This window comes from Ctenopharyngodon idella, chromosome 16 (genome assembly GCF_019924925.1).
Source record: "Ctenopharyngodon idella isolate HZGC_01 chromosome 16, HZGC01, whole genome shotgun sequence".
NCBI lineage: Eukaryota > Metazoa > Chordata > Actinopteri > Cypriniformes > Xenocyprididae > Ctenopharyngodon > Ctenopharyngodon idella.
The window spans coordinates 13,550,845-13,572,705 of NC_067235.1; the positions used below are offsets into that span (position 1 = coordinate 13,550,845).

Here is a 21,861-nt window from a genome sequence, read left to right on the forward strand (position 1 = left end):
ATAAACTCTCAATCCTGACTTTTCTCAGAATTGTGAGATATAAACTCGCAATTCTGAGAAAAAGTCAGGATTGCAAGATATAAACTCGCAATTGTGAGAAAAGAAGTCAGAATTGCAAGATATAAACTCGCAATTGTGAGAAAAAAGTGAGAAATGCAAAAAAAGTCAAAATTTCAAGTTTGTATCCTGCAATTCTGACTTTTTAACTCACAATTCTGACATTGTAACTCGCAATTGTGAGTTTATATTTTGCAATTGTGAGGAAAGTCATCTTAAAGACTTTCAATGAAATTAAGGTCTGGACTCAGAGGTGCTAATTCATGTGTGAAAATGATTCTTCATGCTCTTTCACAATTTTAACCCTGGTGAATCTTGACATTGTCATCCTGGAATATGGCCATGATGTGTCTTCCTACATGGTTGTTTAAGAAATGAAAAGCTACACACTCCATCTTTAAGGGTTAAAAGAACCGTTGCCAAACATATAATATGCTAGAAACATAATAATCACTGTAATAATGATCCATCCATAGATTCTTAAGTATTTGCCTATTAAATCCAAACAGCAACTTTTTTTTTGGCCGGGCAGTGTATATTGATATCTCTGATAATATCTCTGATGAATCTCTGATATTTGACTGGTCTTGTCTGCCCTCTTTGATACATGCTACACTATGTTTTAAGAGTGGATGATTATTTAACTAATTATTTAGTCATCATTAATCAGTAATTATTATTATTATTATTATTATTATTATTATTATTATTATTATTTTAAGAATATCTAAACAAAATATTTTGTGAAAATGATCTAAAATATTTATTTAATTTCAAAATGGATTTTTTTTTATTTTAGAAAAACATCTAAAATATATTGTTTATTATATTATGTATTTATTATTTTATATAAATACTCTGTTTATTATATTTATTGATTGATTGATTTCTTTTTAATTTTTTTTGTTATTTTCACACTTGACTTAGCTTGCAAACTGTTGAAAAGATTTAAAGTTTTGAGTGTTTACAAAGTGTTATCACTTTGTTAAGGTCACTCACTGCCCAGTTTTAAAGAATGAAAAAATCTTCATAAGTAGAGCATAGACTGTACTTAGCAGTTCACACTGCTTACTATAAATTAGTGTAGTAGTGCATACTAGATATTTCTACAGATATATTCATATATTTCCATGTTTAGATGGCGAGTGTAACTGCCAAAATCCACTCTTGCTCAGTAATATTTATGGTTTTATCAACAAAAACAATTATCTTTTTAGAAAATGCACTACAGCCCAGGATAACCACCTGAGTATGTAACATTTAGGCAGACATGAGAATGACTCTATGCTGTCAAACCCAAACCCAACTTCACAGTCCAAGTTACAGCAAGTTACAACATGAACTTTGAACAGCAGATTAATCAAAAAGATACTAAAAAGTTTGCTACTTCCTGATTTTGTAATGCGTTTTATGACCGTCACGTTTATTGTCATTGACTTCATCACCCTCTTAAAGGGGCTGAGGATGTGCACACAAGCAGACTGGATAAACCAGAGGGCTGTGATCTAAGTTTTGACTTCAGGTTTTTGCATTGATGTGCCAATGCTATTGTTTTTGTACAATGGATTTGTGGATTTTATGTTGCAAGACGTTCTGTATTACTCAACTGCAGGTGTTTATCAGGAGATCACATAGAAATCATTCTTTTTTATTTAAATCTATGAATCTACATGTATCTGCTTGTTTACTCCTGCTTACACAACGTTATAGGCTTTTCCTGCGTCCAGCAAAATATCAAACAGGAGAGATTTGTAGTTCTGTTCCAATAGTAGGCTGCCTACCTAGACACCGTTTAATTTATTTATCGTTCGATAATTGTGATGATTAATTGAGTAATCAGACACTTTTTGTGGTAATAAAAATAGACCTATGTGAACAATAGGCTTTAAATTGACTTAATATACATAGTATAATAGCAATGAGGCAATCATAATTGGTTTAAATGAAGTATCAAAAGCAAGTAATCTTATGGTTTTATTGAACAACACCTTTAAAATACATAATGTAATATAATATAAACATAATTAACTTTATGTACATTGTGTATTATAACAAATGCCTGCAGAGGGCGCCAACAACCTGGTGATTGATGTTGTTACACTTTATAGAATGATCAAATCCTCATTTAATATTGGCCAAACAACATTTAATTCAAATGCCCACTTAATCTCTGAGACGCTGGAAGAAACACGTAACCTTAATGCATGTAAATAATTAAAGCGTTGCGCGCTTCACTTTGAAACCTACAGCGCAGTCTTTGTGATTTCTCAATAGCACTATGCTATATTATGATATTTAAATGGTTTTAATATATTGTGCAGCCTTAGAAAGTGGTCTAATAATGCAGTTCATGGGATTCTCATCCGTGGAATGCACCACTTACGGTATTCTGACAGTTAATCAACAAGGGTAACATCGGTATAATAATATTAATATTTTAGCATATATTTTTGTGTGCTACTGTATGTATGTGTTAAAACCATATATATATATATTGGTAGATACCACATTTGCTGCTCCAGACACGTCAATGCATCTGCCATCTTGGAACGGTTCCAAGATGCTGTTCATAACCCACACTAACAAATCAATGAATTTTCATCGAAAAGACCACAACATTGTGCAGCCTATAGTTGTAATAACTGCCAATCTATACATTTTAAACAAAATGTGATAACCTTTTACCAAGCGATCAGCCTCAGATCGGTAATATCACATTCTATGACTTGATCAGTATTTGGCCAATCTCACAAACCAATCACAATTTAATGATGTAAAAAGTTGCCACCGACGCGCATGTAAATAGTATACAGATGAGACTTTTGCGCCACGTTCTGCTTTGTAACTTTGCAAAACAGTTAACCATAGTAAATCGCACATCTTTATTTGCATGTGTACATCTTGAGAAAATTCTTACGAAGTGACATGACATGCTGCTTGGCTAAAGCTATAGGACTGCCGGGATCTGATCGTATAGTGATTATGACGCCATGTTTTCTAACGTCATTTAAAAAGTTTAAACAATGTAAACTGGATCTCAGGTATGTTGGGTAGGGACGATGTGTTGGATCTATTGCTCAGATTGACAGGTCTTGATTTACCATGCACCATAGAATAGGAGCTCAAAGCTGAAACAGCGCTGGAAGATCATCGATCATCAACCAGGATCTTATTACTTATTCTATGTAATTATAAATATTTTTATGCTTTGTGGCATTTACACATGTAAGTAGTTCTTATGTTCAGTAAAACATTTTATCATTTGTTTGGAGAGGTTTTTGATAAAAAGGTTACCATGGTTCCAAATGCCATAACTTTTGATTGCTTTAAGATATCAACACAAAATTTGACCCAGATGCAGTTGACATGATTGTGAACAAGCCCAAACTTGATTTTATGACCTGTCATATAAACATTCTAATAGTCATCACGTCAAGAATGAATAATAACAGAATAAAACAATATATTGCGTCACTTTTTCTAGGATTTTCTCAACAGTGTTGAGAACATGTAACATAACCTCCAAACATGATCAAAATCTATTCTCTTTCAAATTTGAGGCTTAGGTTAGGTTTAGGTTTTCTATCAAATGAGACCATGTACTTGATTATCCCTTGTTTTTTTGTTTGTTTGTTTGTTTTGTTGTTGTTGTTGTTTTTTAGGTATAAGCCATTATTTTTAAGTATGCCACTTAGATGTATCGGCAGATCATTATGACAAGAAATCGGTAATCAGTATAGCTGCAAAAATCCTAATCGGAGCAACCTTACATTTCACAGTTGAGATTTTTTTTGTGTTTTTATATAGCTCAACATGCAATATCCATAAGCAGAATTATCTAACATTAATGATAAACTAAATCCTGTAAAAGTCATCTGCTAAAAACTATTGCAGATATATAGTAGATATTCATACTTGTGAATAAATATGTATATATATATATATATATATATATATACAAAACATGCTAGCAATGTGTTAAAAACAACACAAAATTTGTTGTCACTTTAAGCAGATACTTCCCACACATTTGATTAAACATACCTATTATACTGTATGCAGAAGACATATTTTTAATATGACTGGTTTTGGAAGTGATACTACAATTTTTCTGTTATACCCAAGTGAAACCAGGATCTCTGTGTGGTAAAAAAGATGTAGCAGCTAGGGAATTGTTGCTTTTTAAGTCTGGCATATATCATATAGTACTATCATATCTAAATTTAGGGAAAATGCAACATTTAGCTAAACTTTGACTTCTTAACTTTTTCTTAACTTATTTTTGTTTGTTACATTTTTTATTTTCCCACACAACTTATTTAAAGACCAAATCAAAATGGGCAGACCTGTTGAAAACCAGTTCAATAGAGGTGCTGTTACATTTTCAATGCTGCGGGGAAATTCACACTGCTTTTTAGAGAAAGACTGCAAAAAGCCCCAGGTGGAGGGATAAGTCCAGGCCGCTGCTGTCAAGGAGCTCCAGTACTTTCCGAGACTTCCCCGTGGGACTGTTCAACTATATTTAGTCCTCTTTGACTCATTTAACGGCTTCAATCATCTGGAAGAAGGCTAATCAGGAACAGTAATTCAGCTACACTACTTTGTTCAATGGTATGTCATAAAGCTACTATTTATTCTGTAATAATTTTGATCCCCCAGTCAGTCTGTGACCTAATTAAGAGGAAGTTATCATTTCCTTCTTTTATGGTTACGTTTAAAGGACATTACCCTGTTGCTTGTATAGTGGGTGAGGCTTGTGGCATGGGCTGTTTGTATGGAAGCCACATAGTACATGGTGCAATTGTTTGAGCCTTTTTAGTTGGGCTAGGTGTGCATGGAGTTAATTTGCCTTAAATAATCATGAAAATGGTTGAATGTTAAAGTATTTTGAATGTGTTGGCTCTTGAGAAGTCTTTTTCACATGTATCCTGACCTGAGGCCTGTGTTTACTGACATTGAGAATAATTAATAGAAACCCGGTGAAAAACTCTCTTTGTGTCCGCTGAGCAGCTGCAGGCGCTGAGAGCCGCCAGGAATCTCAAACAGAATGGCTCATCTGTGATTTGCCATCTTCAGAGAACACCACTGAGCTCAAATATACCATTCAAGAACTGACCTGAATTTAACTAACTCTACTTTAAATCATCACAAGACAATTGTCATATTAATGGAAAAGGGAAATGAATAGCAATTAGTTTCCATGAATAGGGTGCAAATTGGTGTCTCATTAAAGAGACCAATTTGATAAAATATTGTCTAACATGGAATTAACCTAGCATAAAAAGCAGTTAATTTTAAACACATCAAATGTCTCCATCTCCCCCTTAAAATGGGGGTTTTGGCCTGTTCCACCTCAGCAGTGTTGACTTTCTTGATTATATCAAACAATGAAAATCACACAATGTCATAGTTTCAACATCAAATGTGTTTTTATTACCAAAAACTGCATGATTTTACCCTAGTAAGAAAAAAAATGGACCATTACATACAATTATGACACCCAGGAAGTATTCATCTCCACATCAACAATCTCATTAAATTTTCGTAATTTTTACTCATTTAGCAATTCCATTCTGAAACCAAAATTATTGTAAGAAAAATGATCAAACAAATAGTTTTCTTTAATTTTATAATGTAAGTTCAATAAGTTAGTTCATGTGACTACAGTGGTTCAACCTTAATATTATAAAGCGACGAGAATACTTTTTGTGCGCCAAAAATAACAAAATAGCGACTTTATTCAACAATATCTAGTGATGTGCGATTTCAAAACACTGCTTCATGAAGCTTCGAAGCTTAACGAATCACTTGTTTCGAATCAGTGGTTCGGAGCGCATATCAAACTGCCAGAGTCATGTGAACTATTGAAGTTTCAAAACACTTATGACGTAACAAAGCCTCGTTTACTGAAATCATGTGATTTTGGTGCTCTGAACCACTGATTTGAAACAAATGATTCGTAAAGCTTCGAAGCTTCGTCTTTTTAAATAGCCCATCACTAGATATTGTGAAATAAAGTCACTATTTTGTTATTTTTGTATAGTTTTCTTTATAATATTAAGGTTGAACCACTGTAGTCACATGAACTGTTTTAAATATGTTTTTAGTAGCTTTCTGGCCATTGAAAAAGGGAGTGTTATTGCTGGCGATGCAGGCCTCACTGAGCCATCGGATTTCATCAAAAAATATCTTAATTTGTGTTCCGAAGATGAACGGAGGTCTTACGGGTGTGGAACGACATGAGGGTGAGTAATTAATGACAGAATTTTCATTTTTGGGTGAACTAATCCTTTAACTTTAAAACTTCATACTGATTTTTTTTTTTTTTTTTTTTTTCATTTTTCATTAAAAATATGTTTTTTCATTTATTGTTAATTGCCAAAAATCATAATCACACATTATCTAAAATGTATTTTAACCAAAATTTTAGTTTCCATATACTGACTTTGTTGATTTTATTCAAGTTTTGTACCTTATTCATGGAACGTGTCAGAAATAGTTAAAGTTTTATGTAGAAAGTATTTAGTGTAGCTCAGGTTTGTTGACAGGTATGCCTTATGTAGCTAAAGTGTTTACCACATATGGATGTGAGTATGAATTTACAATGGTTTCACAATAGTTTCAGTTCTAAGATCTGCATTAAACATTTTCATTTCCCATTATCAATTAAAAAAAAATAGTATGTTGGCTGTTGTTATTTTTGACGGTTAGTTTGAGGAAGTGCAATTTTTTAATTCTGTTGAAATGAAGCAACCCTGACAGAATATCGAGTGGTGTAACAGCAGTAATGAGACCACCCAGCCTCTGTGTAAACAAAGTACAATAATATAGATATTCTCTCATATTTTATCTGCCAGTGGCTGATAATATTAAGAAAGTTCCCCCTAATTCAACTTAAGTTCAGTTGCTGTTTTAGAAGTTGGCTCCACAAGTTATTTCAACTCATTTTTTTTAAATTTTGCCTAGTTGAATATTGTCTAACTTAAAAAAGGTAGTTGAAACTGGTTAAATTATTTTGAGTTAAAGTAATGGAAAAACATGTTGCCATGACTTATTTGATCATATTTTTTTTACTCAGTAAAGTGTCCAAAATGGTCTCGCTAATCTGGTATTCTCAATAAATGAAATCTGTGTCAAGTTCAAAATCTAATTTACTGGATTCAGCTGTGCCAGAGCTTAAAATGGAAAACTCATTAAGGGTGATGATATAAACAGTAGGCAACACTAGGTCCACAGAGACACACTGTTGGCATTTCCCCCTTTTAAGCTCAGCACTTAGTTAGGATCAAGTGATCAATCGACAGAGTGACTCAATACCAGCTCAACTTCAGTTCTGTGTCATTGCTTTAAAAGGTTAATTTTAGGGTTCCCTTCCCCATGCGGATGTCAGTGTGTATTGGTTTATGCATCTGGTCAAGTCAGGTCATGCCACTTCCACCTGACTACTGATTCATACCAATGACTGAATCAGTGATATATCGTCACTCAAACTTCAGGTTTCCCTCCAGCTATTACTTGAAAGCCACACCAAATGTTTTTGCCTTTTGTGGGATGAAAGCAGACTATTATAGCACTTTCAAGCAGAGTCTGTGTACCAAAAGGACAGGATTCTCTGTTGCACAACTGGGCTTTCAACTCTGTCAAGTTCTATTGAAAGAATTCATTTAAATTTACAGCGTCACAACGTTTTTGTCAATCAGCCTTGGGTAGCATGATGAATTACCATGAAGTTGTTACAGAGAATCAAAAAATGTGATTTTTATTTCAGATTAATAAAAGTGAATGAGAACAGGCAAGCTCCAAAATGACATAATGATTAATGCACTATATACCAAGTCTTCTGAAGTCATTTGACACATCAATTTGTGTGAGAAACAGACCGGAGTTTCAGTTATTCACCCTCATGTCATTCCAGACGTTTGTTCATCTTTGAAACACAAATGAAGATATTTTTGTTGAATCCTGAGAGATTTCTGACCCTCCATTGAAAGTCTATTCCAACAAAACTTTGATTCTTCAAAAAGTTTATAAAGAGATTGTAGAAGAAATCCATATGAATTGAGTGGTTCTACTGAAGAGACATGATCACTTTATAAGATGTACAGACTTAATTTAGGCTGTTATTCACATGAAAACAATGATCAACTGTGCTTGTTTGACGTGCATGAACAAAACTCATTGGTTCTCAGGCATCAAGCAAGCTTCTGTTGAGTTTCCGTTTACTATATTTGATGTTCTGTATGCGTTGATCAATGTGTGTGAATAAAATTAAATCTGTTCATCAAATAAATAGATCATGCCTCTTCAGAAGACTTTGCTTAAAACAGCTTGAATCATATAGGATTCATCTTATGGGTTTGGAATGACATGAGTGTAAGTAAATGACATAAATTTTAATTTTTGGGTGAATTAACCCTTTAAGTTTTTATTATTTCTTAAAAAGTAATCAAAGTGACCTTAAAAAGTAATCAAAGTGACCTTTTTCTCAAGTTCAACTCTCATAGCAGTTCAGGCATAGTAGTTAAAGGGATAGTTCACCCATAAAATGAAAATTATCCCATGATTTACTCACCCTCAAGCCATCTTATATGACTATGTATATGACTATCTTCTTTCAGATGAACAAAATCAGAGATATATTTAAAAATATAAATATTTGAAGCCAAAAATAAATGCATCCATCCATCATAAATATAATCCATACGGCTCCAGGGGGTTAATAAAGGCCTTCTGAAGGGAAGTGATGGGTTTTTGTAAGAAAAATATCCATATTTAAAACTTTATAATCTAAAATAACTAGCTTCTGCCAGATGATCGTATGCGTACTTGCGTTAAATGAGTATATCTAATATCGAAAATTTCTTGTTTTAGACTTCTAACTCGTGACCGGTGTTTTGTTTTGCTCTCTCCTTTGTGATTCTGCGTTCGTCATTGTGTCATGCGTCAGGTCAGAGTTCACTCTTCCGGCGCAAATCAATGTGTACGGCTGTCTGCCGGAAGCTAGTTATTTTACTTTATAACATTTTAAATATGGATATTTTTCTTACAAAAACCCATCGCTTCCCTTTAGAAGGCTTTTATTAACCCCCTGAAGATGTATGGATTATTTTTTATGATGGATGGATGCACTTTTTGGCTTCAAAACAGGCCAAATTCACTACCATTAAAAATCTTTGGAGAGCCAGGATATTTTTAAATATATCTCCGATTGTGTTTGTCTGAAAGAACATAGTCATATACACCTAATAGGATGGTTTGAGGGTTAGTAAATCACGGGATAATTTTCATTTTTAGGTGAACTAACCCTTTAACAACTCACTGGAGAGGAAAATTATCAGTGAATAACGACATAAATTCCAGCCTGTTTGTAACATAAAGCTATCGTATGACTACAGAAGACTTAGACAAATTGTGCATTAGTTGTCACTATTTATGAGACTTTTATAGTGAAATTGTTTTTTTTTTACACTTTCCGAAACTTGAAAGCTCCATTCCCCATCCATCATTTTTCTTTTTGTGTTCCTCGAATAAAACAAAGTCATACAGTTTTTAAACAACATGAAAGAGAATAAATAATTTTCATTAAAAATATTGTGAAAGGTTGCATCAGGTACACCGTAGCTTACCGGTTGTCGTTCATGGCGAGGTGATAAACACTTTACTAATAAAGCTGTGGTAGTGGCAAAGAAGGAAGCGAACGTGGTGACGATGATAAGCCCAGCTGAGAGAAGACAGGAAATGTGGCTCAGTTAAAGTGACTTGCCATTTCCTGGTTGCTTGACAGAAGTACAGACAGCAAGAGCAGAGAAGTAAGCCAGCGCATCTAAACGGAGACGTCATGATGGATTCTGAACGATACTGAGGCTTACAAGTGGACACATTCTGGACTTTTCAGAACCAAATTGGTGGGGGCTCAGCAGAGACCGGGGTAACAAGAGCCCCTCCACCGCACATCACCTGCCATGAGACATGGACTGGCCCCTAAATGAACAGAAATTGGTAAAGTGAATTTTTTTCCACCTTGAGCAGGTTTAATGTTATTTTACAGTTGCATTCTGCTGGAGTGCACATTGCTTAGGTATACCAGAAGCCCCCTGTATTTTATTATATTTCAGAATGTGTTTTATGAAGCTGTTGACAGCCCAACTTCCCCTGTACGAGTGGGCGGATCAAGCTGCATCATTTAAGCTAAGCATAGCTCCTCGCTCTTTGAAATGTTTTCCACCAGCCGCTTTCAAGTGACAGTCACATGCAAGGGTTTGTTCGTGTTGATACACATGTTCTTGCTTTTGACTCATTCTCAAAAGAACTTTAGAGTAAAGGTTATTGTGATCTCTCCATCAAAGTTGAATTATATCAGTAGTTCTTTTAATTTATTGATGATGACTGGGAAAACTAAATGTCAGAGTGATACCTTTTACTGCATTCTGCTTATATTGCATTCAAGGTCTACATTTGATCAGTTCATGCATTCCCTTCAAACCCATCACTATGGCATTGCTGGTGGCAGAATCATTCTACGTAGACTTTATCTCATTAAATTACCCAGAAAGGACATGCAGTCTAGGCCTCTTGTCTCATATTATGGATTCATGAGATTGAATAGCAGGGTATGACTGCTGGTTTATACACCTTTGCTGCCATTAGCTCCAGGTGTGCATCCAAGTTGATCCTTCACACTCAACCATGACTAGCTTTGCTTTGCTCGACTAGTAGAAAGATGACAACTTCATGCTTCACGGCTTGGAAAAAAAGGGAATTCTAACAACAATGTGATTTGAAGGCAGACAATGAGACAATTTCTTGCAGATTAGGTTGCAATGGTGACGATAATATGATTTATTCATCAAGAAAACCAATAAAACTACAACATAAATATTGGCATATGGCAAATATTGTAATGTGCACTGTCAAAAAAATGTGGAAAAATTATACCCTTAGAAGTACAACATCTTGTCACCGTGGCAGTACAACTTTGGGACAGTGCTGTACCATCTACCCCTAAAAGGTGCATATTAGTTCTCTAAAGTTGTTATGTGTACCCTTAATGGCCTACTTTGAACCTTTCATGGGTGAATAAGGTACAAAGGTGTCCCTTTGAGGGTCCTGTCCTAGTGACAAGCTGTTGTACTTTTTAAACGTTCAATTTTTGCAATTTTTGAGCTCACCAGAATACTATAATGTGACGTTTCGAGCAATGCAGCTGTTCATCAGACTTAAATGCCACTAGCAAACACTACTTGTTTTTGTCCCAATGACAAAACCATTGGTTTTGTCAATGTCACTGTGTTGACTGCATTAAGAATTCACAGTATCCACTGTTACATTGCACAAGTTTGCATACTCTGTAGTTTCCTGTTGTGTTAACACAAGTGTGTGCATGCTCTGATTTTAGAGATAGCGCCCAGTCATGCTTTAGTGAAACCTTGTGGCGTAAAGACTTACTACGCATGTGCAAAACTACATAAGTTGACTAGCTGGTGGGTTCCCTGAGAGACTATTGATTGGATTAGTTGATTAATTGGTCTTAAGGAAACCCCAAATAAGCTGGTTTCGGGTTCACCTGACCCCGATCAGGTGTGTTTCTTATGGGAGCTTTCACAAAGTATGTGTTCAAAAACAGCTGGACTGAGCACAGTGGCCTGGAGACATGGTTTCAGAAGTGGAACTTTTCAGTTTGGATTACCTAAAGTGTGCGTTTCTTTCTTTGTAACCCAGACCTCTGACAATGAGGCTGTCCTGTCAAAAGATGTTTTACCGACTCTTAATATTTCCCTTTATCTTTCTCTGTCTTTCAGAAAGATGTCGTTTACCTGCAGCAGTGGTTGGAGGCATTCGTGGCGTCTTTTGAGAAGGTCATTGATGTGCAGTCGACGGAGCCTCGCCGGTGAGTCAGTTACCTGCTGACCTATCAAAATGTCACAGACACAGGGAGTTGATCTGTAGGTGGTCAGGTCCAGAATGGAACTCTGACTATGATGGTATTTAGCGGTCTATATTTGTTTAATTGCTTATTTAATGGTTGCTGAGTTCGAAAAATCCATCTTTTAAAGACTTACCTATGCACACCAGATCTGTGATCTAAAGACTAGCACACAGTTTATTCAGCTGTGGTGTTGGAGATGAAGGATCAATTTAAGCCCAGTGTTGTAGTTCATCAAGGGCTACTAATTTAAAATTTTGAAGAACAATTTAATAAAATACAAATCTAAATTGCATAAGAATGAGAATGACCAAGGCTTATGTTCAATGACTTAGTTATTAGTTCACTTCAGAATTAAAATTTCCTGATAATTTCCTCACCCCCATGTCATCCAAGATGTTCATGTCTTTCTTTCTTCAGTCAAAAAGGAATTAAGGTTTTTGAGGAAAACATTCCAGGATTTTTCTTCATATAGTGGACTTTACTGGGGTACAACGTGTTGAAGGTCCAAATTGCAGTTTCAAAGCAGCTTCAAAGGGCTCTACATGATCCCAGCCAAGGAATAAGGGTCTTGTCTAGCAAAATGATCGGTCATTTTCTAAAAAAAAAAAAAAAAAAAATGTATATACTTTTTAACCACAAAGGCTCGTCTTGCACTGCTCTGTGATGTGCCCCGCATAATGTAATCACATTGGGAAGGTCATGCGTGACGTAGGCGGAAGTACCACAGTAGGGTGAAAAACTCCTCCAACTTCAAAATCGTCCAACATTTACCTTTTTTTGTAAAGGCCGTTTGACTTAACCTGCGTCTCAATGTGCATACTATCCATCCTAAATAGTATGTGACATTAGTAATATTCAAAACTATTTAGGGCGGATAGGGTGGATACTGGATAGTATGCACATTGGGATGCAGAGTACGTTTTTGCACGTTCGCTTTGTAGACACTGAATCGTAGACAAAGATACTTTCACCTATGTCACGCGTGACCTTTCCAACATGATTACTTAATGTGTGGCGCATCGCAGAGCAGTGCAAGATGAGCATTTGTGGTTAAAAATTATATAAATTTTTATTTTTTTTAGAAACTGACCACTCTAGACAAGACCCTTATACCTCGGCTGGGATCGTGTAGAGACCTTTGAAGCTGCATTGAAACTGCAATTTGGGCATTCAACCCAATGTTTGACTTTTTTTTTGATGTTTATTTATCAGTCCTTCATTAAAACGAAACAAAAAAACTAAGCACAACAAAAAGCAACAGAAAAACAAACAAAAAGCAAAGCAAAACAAACAAAAAGCAAAGCAAAACAAAAAGCAACAGAAAAACAAAACAAACAAAACAAAAGAAACAAAAAGCAAAGCAAAAAAACAAACAAAAACAAAACAAACAAAAAGCAAAACAAACAAAAAACAAAACAAACAAACAAAGCAAAACAAAACAAACAAAAAGCAAAACAAAAAGCAACAGAAAAACAAAACAAACAAAACAAAAGAAACAAAAAGCAAAGCAAAAAAAAAACCAAAAGCAAAACAAAACAAACAAAAAGCAAAGCAAAGCAAAACAAACATCTTTTTGTCTGCAGGCTGGAGGAATGGAGCGCCGATGTTCCCCTCCTCCCCAAGGAGGTACTGGTGTTCCTCAGCACCCAGCTGTGGCACAGCCCCCTCCACATGTCAGGGCAGGACCAGAGCAGCACTGCTCCACACCCACTGCTCCTCATCAAGTTCTTCATCATCATCTGCAGGTCAGTTCCTGCGGAACACCATCATTCTCTTTGTGATAATGCCCCAGTGACTCACATCCCTGTTGATAAGCTTTTATCTTTGAACAGCAGGGATAATGCAAGGCAGCGGTTTATGCTAAAGTGCAAATTTGATGTGGATCTTCCTTGAGTGTACAATAATACCAGTGCTGATGCAAATCCTTTTGAAATCTCTGCCTGCAGGAATATGGAGAATATAGACTCTGAAAAGACCCCTGGGTTTGTGTTTGAGACAATCAAGCTCCTAAACTTCTGTTTGACTCAGGTAAGAAAGTCAAAAAGTCTGTGAAGCTGTTTCGCAGTGGTTTGCACCCCTGGTGATACATGTGGGAAATGCGCGTATAGTTTGCGTCTAGGGGTGGGCGATATGGCAAAAATATCATATCACGATTTTTTTCAGGAAAATCACGATTCACGATTTTTATCACGATTCTTCATGTTTTTACTATTTTGCAAGTGACTGAGCATTACAGCCAAACTAATTTCCCTATTTTAAAAACAAAGCCTTACAAAATAACAAAATATAAAATAAAATTAAAAATGGCAGACATTTAGGCCAAAGTGGCGAAGATAAAAAATGTTGTCATTATTTTTTATGTTATTTGTTATTATTTGTTATTAATTTTATCTTTGTTATTAAAAAAGAAGAAAAACATAGGCTACACATTATACAAATGAAATTAATAAAATGATTTATTTTTTCAGCTACAGTAGATGTATTTAACAGTAGCATTCAAGTAAAAAATTAAATGAACAAATATAAAAATATAACACTAGACTTCACTGTATAAATTATACATTGATTCTTAATAAAGCTAATGTATTAAAGTTCTCAGTCAAGAGCAAAAAGTTATTTTGAAGAATGTGACCAAACAGTTGCTGGTCCACAGTGACTATGTTTTTCCTACCATGGTAGTCAATAGAGACCAGCAACTGTCCGGCTAACCCACATTCTCCAAAATATTTTATTTTGTGTTCTACACAAGAAAGAAATTAATACAGTTTTGAAACAACATTACAGTGAACTATCCCTTTAAGGACAAGCGACCGCATGGTTAATATTAGGCTGCTGTCACTTTAAAGACCTGCACGTATAGGCTATCTAATATACAGCCACACATCCAATTTTCTCTCAAATGTTTACTTTCACTTTAGACATAACCAACTATGTTTATGTAAACTTTGTGCGTATTTGACAGTATTAGAGCAATCGGACTCTAAAGATAACTTAGTAATCAGGCTCTGTTTGACAGGCTTTTAGTGCCTGTGCGCTTCGCGTGAACGCGCTCTGAAAAACGGATGTCAGAACAGCGCATCAGCACGCGAAAGAAAAATTTAAACGTCAAGGCACATGAAATAATGAACTTTTGTGGATTGAAGTGTCCCGCGAATATTACTCTACCGCTGCGTTAAAATGTGACGTGAATGTACGTTACGTTGAACAGTATGCTGAGACGGAGGCGCTGGAACTGCAACTGATAAAAAACACTAGCACGATACTATGTTATTTCTTCATAAGCAGATCGTGGAGACATTTTAATCGTCCACGATCAAAAATCGTTATATCGCACACCCCTATTTGCGTCATTTGCTAATCCTATTCCCCTCATCTTCTTATGTTCTCTTGTCATATCTCCATTATCTTATCAATAGAAGAAAGCTGAAAAATTTTCTAATGTTACTCTAGGATTAGACTTTAAAACTAGTTCACGTTTATATTGCATGTTTGTTTATTCTAAACATATGAATGAAACTTTTGTCCACTTAATTGTATATTATGCAGCTATTGTTACTACTATACGTGTGATTGCGGCACTTTTATAGGTTTCTGAACTAACAGAACAGGTTGAATCAGAAAGCTTTGGGTGAAAGATCTCTGCTTTAGTCAAAGGAATGTTTGTGTGTTAACAAGCTAAGTTTGTGTATTCACAAGACTCAGTCAAGCGTGTTTTTATGTGTTACAGCTGAAGAAGCAGCCAGATGATAGCACTTTACAGTCGGTGGTACAACATGGCCTGCTGCTGTGCGAAAATCTCTTTGACCCTTATCAGACGTGGAGGAGACGGCAGGCAGGGTGAGTGTGTGTGTGCTGGGTGAGTGTGTGTGTGTGTGTGTGTGTGTGTCTGTGAGTTGGGCAGGGTGTTAAACCACAATAGGAATGCGTAGGAGCCGTTGAGAGCAGCAAGCTCCGTTTCAGCTCCACTTTAACAGTTAATAACACACCCAGACCTCACCTCTCAGCTCGCAAGCCTTCTTATGCTCAACTGTCTGAATTGCACAAAGCATAAACTCCTCACAGCACTGATGCATCTCTTCAAGCAGCACTGTTCTACCCATCCACTAAGGTGAAGTTCATGAAATAGTATGTGTTATAAAATGGATAGTTCCAGCTCTACAATTGGGTTGGATGTTAAAAGCTGTTGTATAATAGTGACTAAACATAAATTGAATTCTATAAACAGTCCATATTTTGGCCTCCATTAACAGTATAATGTATTAACTGGCAGAAGAATTGTGTAGACCATCCATTCTACTACAGTAAAGTATTGCAGTGTTACCACATTTTTATGGAAACAGCCATTATGGTAATAACATTATCTGACGTACCGTGGAATATGGAATGTATATATCAAAATACCATGGTATTACAACCTAATAACATAATTGAATAGTTTTTATTTTAAAGAGATTTTTGCTTAAAACAAGTGAAATAACTTGATGTATCTATCAGTATACCATGATATATTATTGTTTTTATTATTATTGAATAATGTATTACTTTTTGGTAGAGTAATGCTTAAAACAAGGAAAAAGATAGTTGCCATTGGGGAAATAAAGAAAAATAACAAGTCTTAAAGGGATAGTTCACCCAAAAATGAAAATTTTGTCATTACTTACTCACCCTCAAGTGGTTCCAAATCTGTATGCGTTTCTTTCCTCTGTTGAACACAAATGAAGTTATTTTAAAGAGTGGGTGCCATCAACTGTCTGGTTACCAACATTCTTTAAAATCTTCTTTTGTGTTCAACAGAAGAAAGAAACTCATACCGGTTTGGAACAACTTGAGGGTGAAATGATGACACAATTTTCATTTTTGGGTGAACTATCCCTTTAATATCTTATGCTTATACTGTTTAAGAAGATGATTTATTGCAGTATCCTGTAGCTTATTGTTTCAGTAATAAATGAGAATGTGTCAAGTATTTCAAAAATGAGCTTTGATATGTGTGTTTTTCAGGGAGGAGGTCAGTATGCTGGAGAGAAGCAAGTATAAATTCTCCCCTCTTGTTCTGCCAGAGGAGCTTCCTTTGCTCTTCCATGGTATGTCACCAACTCCTGCCTTCTGACACAATCATTACCCCCATTTACTTGCTTCATCACATCCTGGGAGATATCACACATCCTGCCTCCCAGGAGACAAAATGGCTTGTTGTTTGTAAAGAGAGGGTGATCTGATCCCTATAGTATTCATCCATTGTGATTAAGGGCCCTGTTTTGTCATGTTATTTGCCTTTAAATGTTCTTCATGTAAATACTTTTATCAGCTTTTTAAAGTTATAGCCGGTTATGACTTGTTTCCTCTGTTAGTTGGTTTCATCTCAGAAGCTCTGTCTGGACATGCACTGGTGCAGCTTGTAGAAGCAACCTTCCTTATAGATATATAGGGAGAGATCTACATATTTTTTATAGACTATTGATGTAATATACAGGATGTGAAAGAATGAAAGAGAGAGAGAAATTAAATTAAAGGGTTAGTTCACCCAAAAATGAAATTTCTGTCATTAATTACTCACCCTCATGTCGTTCCACACCCGTAAGACCTTCGTTCATCTTCAGAACACAAATTAAGATGGTTCGGAGCGCCAAAGTCATGTGATTTCAGTAAACAAGGCTTCGTTACATCATAACGCACATGACTTTGGCAGTTTGATACGTGCTCTGAACCACTGATTTGAAACAAAAGTTTCTTAAAGCTTCGAAGCTTCATGAAGCAGTGTTTTGAAATCGCCCATCACTAGATATTGTTGAATAAAGTCACTATTTCGTTTTTTTTTTTGGTGCACAAAAAGTATTCTCGTCGCTTCATAACATTAAGGTTGAACCACTGTAGTCACATGAACTGTTTTAAATATAACTTTAGTAACTTTCTGGGCATTTGAAAGTGTTAATTATCTTGCTGTCAATGCAGGCCTCACTGAGCCATTGGATTTTATCAAAAATATCTTCATTTGTGTTCTGAAGATGAACGAAGGTCTTACGGGTGTGGAACGACATGAGGGGGAGCTCATTTTTGGGTGAACTAACCCTTTAAGATGTTAGATTTGAGGCTATAGATTCCAGCTGGTCTACTCATCAGCACGACTCACAAATCTGAGAAGCAAGACTGTGTTGCAGCCTGCAGACAAAGGCCAAATCAAATAGCATAATCCTGACAATGTTACAAGCTTTGTTCAAGTGATTAGAAGCTCTGTAGAGCAACTTCCACACCTATATGGGTTTAGTAGGCAAGCGACAGTGGGTCCAAGTGGCCAGTGGTCATGAGGTGAGGTAAACTAGTTTCTGCTCTACATGTCTTAAATCCAAAAGAAGGCTGGCCATATGAATACACACTCGTCAGGTTTTTTTGAGCAGAATTTTTGTTTAAGCGAGTGGTACTGCAAAAAAAAAAAAAAAAAAGAAAAGAAATCTCAGGTCCACGCTGTGGTGCAATTCACTTAAAACACTCCAGGTTGACATTTTGGTGTTTTGTTTAGTTTTTTTTTTTTTTTTTTTTTTGCTTTGTTTTGCTTGTTTTGTTTGGTTTTGTTTTCTTCTTAGTTTTTCTTTGCTTTGTTTTTAGTTTTTGCTTTGTTTTGTTTTGTTTTCTTTTCTTTTTGCTTTTTGTTTTTGCTTTTGTTTTGTTTTTGTTTTTTTTGATTTGGTGTTTATTATTTCTTTATTGTATTTTCAGTAAGTAGAAGAACAAAAAAACTTCGGTTTAGCCATGAACTGTTTAGTTCTGACTAATCTTTGGGTTTCAAGTTTAATCTGTGTTCATTTGAAGCATCCAGTGTTGGTAGGCGATTCCCATTTTTATGACAGTTCCTTTTTAAGGGATAGTTCACCCAAAAATGAAAATTCTGTCAAACAATATTGACTTTAATCATATAGACAGAAAGTACACTTAAGACATTTTTAAAAAAAATAAATGAATACAGGTTTGAAAAGACATGACTGAGTAAACAATGACAGAATTTTCATTTTTGAATGAACTTTCTCCTCAACAAAAGATGTTTTTGTGCCATAAAACATTAAAATGATGACAATTGCACAAAAGATGCGCAGCTTTAAAGGGGTCATGACATGGCTTTCAAGATCAAAGACATTTTTATTCGTCATGTCATGACCCCTTTAAGATTCTTGTGACTAAATGAGTGGTTACACCCGCAGACTACCTACAAGACATTGAACTAATCCCGGAACCCCTCGTGGTGAGGCTGGTGCACCTACAGGGAGCCGTAATCAGTGGATGCAAGGTAAATTAGACTCTCTGGCCCTGTAAGTCATAGGGACCTCTGATTTTGCAACCACATACCTTACTACATGAGTGTGTTAAGTGCTGCCATTTTTTGTGTGTGTTTCAGAGAAACGGCCTTCTCTCCATCACCCCCCAGGCTGTGAAGGACCTCATGTCTGTGCTGCGTTCCTGGTGCCTGTGTCCTGCCTCATCCCCGCAAGAACCCAGGGACCCTCAGCTGCTCAGAATGACCCTGCGGTGCCTGACCGCAATGATCCACCTTTTGCACTCCAGCAGCCCGAATGATAGGCAGGTGGAGATCCGGACCGTACTGGACAGTTACTTCCAGCTGCTCAACTGGAACCGGCCACCGGAGAGCCAGCAGGGAGATATCCTGGCCTGGGAGGATAACCTCATTACCCTTCTCGAACATATGCTGAGTAAGAGAATATTTGCCATCGCTCCTTAACTTTAATTTTTTCATCATTTACTCAGCCTAGTGTCATTCCAAACCTGTGTGACTTTCTTTTGTGGAACACAAAAGAAGATATTTTGAAAAGTTTCACCCAACTGACTATAGTCGAAGTTGAAACAGTTCATTTTGAGTTGAGTCTCCTGTGCTGAATGCTATTTGTGTGGAGTTGCTGCCTCTAAATCACTCATTTTTGAGGTTTCATGACGTTAGGGTGTTTTTGTATTATTTTGTTTTTCTTTCTTGTAGTTTCATTATGTAGCGAAACAAAAACTTAGCTCAGTCATCAATTGGTTAGTTCTGCTTCTGACTAGTCTCAAGTGTTCATTTGATGCATTAAATTTTCTATGGTGGGCGGTTCCCGTTTCATTACAGATCCTTTTAAAGGTATAGTTCACCCCAAAATGAACATTCTGTCATCTTTTACTCACCCTCATGTACGGCCTCTTCCAGGATTACAGATATTTGAACACACCCTTTCATTAAGCAAATCATTATATGTAATTCAGTGGTATATTTGCACTGGCTTGTTTGCTTTGTTAATGAGTTGCATTGTATTTGCACTGTCTGTTGTGTTTGCGTTTATTAGGTTCTCGAGGTCTGTTTGCAGTTTTAGTGCAGTTTATTTGGTGTAGCTTTCATGTTGCCTACTTCTCAAGGTTTCTGTCAAAATTTTAGGTTAAAATTTATATGGATATGTGCGGGAAAGTGTATATCTTATGTCCTCTACATGGTCACCATTTTCTTTAAATAACGTTTCACTAAACAATTTTTAAACAATTTTTTGCACTAGTTCAATTATAATTAACATTATAAAACGATTAGTTCTTGTCCTTGATTCTGATTGGTCAATAGCTGTGTTTTATTCACGATAAAACACGGCTATGACCGCTTCAACTCAACGGTTCTGTGTATCAATACACAACACCCTTAGCAACGTAAACTGTTTGTTCTCAATTGATTTTGTTCATTGAAGCTTACTGTATTATGTAGAAGAGTATTGTGAGAAAGAGATTGAGTGAGCGAGTTTATTACCTGCATTCAGATTTAGCATTTTCCTTCAGGTCAATCCTATGTTCATAATAAAAAATCTGTTTAAATGTCCGATGTATTATCTTGTCCTTTTAACAGTTAAGGGGTTTTCCCGTGACTGACAGCGCTAGTCAAAGCAATTGTCAGTTGCGTCTTGTTCCGTGTTCACAACAATTCAGTCTTTTCAATGTAAAAGTCTTCGCTACTGACTGACACACTCATAAAGACAGTCTTTGCCACCATCTAATGGCGTAATAATGTAACTTCTGTTGCTGTTCACGGTCAGGGACTATTTTTTCCGGCGGAAGGAAGGCTTTTAGTGAAAGTTTACTTCATGAAAGTTGCATTGATACATATTTTTGGCTTTAATATTTGTATTGTGTGGTAACCTGTTTTATAAAAGCAATAAGGTACTCAAGGCTAGTGCTGTATCGTGAATAAGTCATGGCTGAAGGGGTTGCAGGCACTGCGCTTCGCGTCGACTTATTCACGATACAGCACAGCCTCGAGTACCTTATTGCTTACTTAATTTGTCCTGTATTGTGACAAAATAATTTTAAAAATACAAATACTCTAGTTTCTCAATTAATATAAGGTCATAAAACTGCATGCATTATAATTTTAAAATAAATAGCAAAATGCCAAATAGTATAGCATGTCATAGGACATGTCAACATCCCAAAAGTATTTAATGTAATCGGCATGTAATGTGATATTATGTCATGATGTAACTCTTGCCATTTGGCATCAAGAAAAAATCTTTGAGATTGTATGTCAACTCAACAATATACTGTTATCATACATGGCAAATTTTAGTGCTTTTGATTCTAAATATTTAACCCAGATCACTGTGTCTGATATGTTTGATGTTGTTTAAACATTTATACTATGTTTGTGGTGAACTTCCATCCCTTTTACAGAAGTTCAGAGTAATTGTAGCCAGTTCTCTAGAAACAATTTGAATAGAGAAGTTGCAAAAGGCCACAAAACAGCTGTTTGATTGCATTTAATGTCTTCTCCATGAGTAATGTAGACATTCAAATGCTTGTTTTTAGTGATTAAAACTTTCACAGTTTTGTCTGTCCAGAAGGTACAGGTCAAAAAGACTGAATGT

General features: G+C 35.8%; 1 protein-coding gene across 8 annotated transcripts in view; it reads left to right on the forward strand.

The window, feature by feature from the left end:
* The window catches only part of nbeal2 (neurobeachin-like 2), an 81,985-nt gene that overhangs the window by 7,728 nt on the left and 52,396 nt on the right, over positions 1 to 21,861 (forward strand). For 3 of the 8 annotated variants that reach the window (XR_007925357.1, XM_051864395.1, XM_051864401.1), the window contains exons 2-8: positions 11,856 to 11,944; positions 13,567 to 13,728; positions 13,930 to 14,011; positions 15,711 to 15,820; positions 16,985 to 17,067; positions 19,177 to 19,262; positions 19,371 to 19,683. Coding sequence is in view for 7 of the 8 variants with exons in the window: in XM_051864395.1 (XP_051720355.1) it covers positions 11,856 to 11,944; positions 13,567 to 13,728; positions 13,930 to 14,011; positions 15,711 to 15,820; positions 16,985 to 17,067; positions 19,177 to 19,262; positions 19,371 to 19,683 (925 nt within the window). In the remaining variant the exon portion in view is untranslated. Of the gene's footprint in view, positions 1 to 4,091; positions 4,669 to 5,392; positions 6,303 to 9,841; positions 10,057 to 11,855; positions 11,945 to 13,566; positions 13,729 to 13,929; positions 14,012 to 15,710; positions 15,821 to 16,984; positions 17,068 to 19,176; positions 19,263 to 19,370; positions 19,684 to 21,861 lie in introns of those variants that run through there. The other 5 variants (XM_051864397.1, XM_051864398.1, XM_051864396.1 and 2 more) reach the window with 5 other exon arrangements.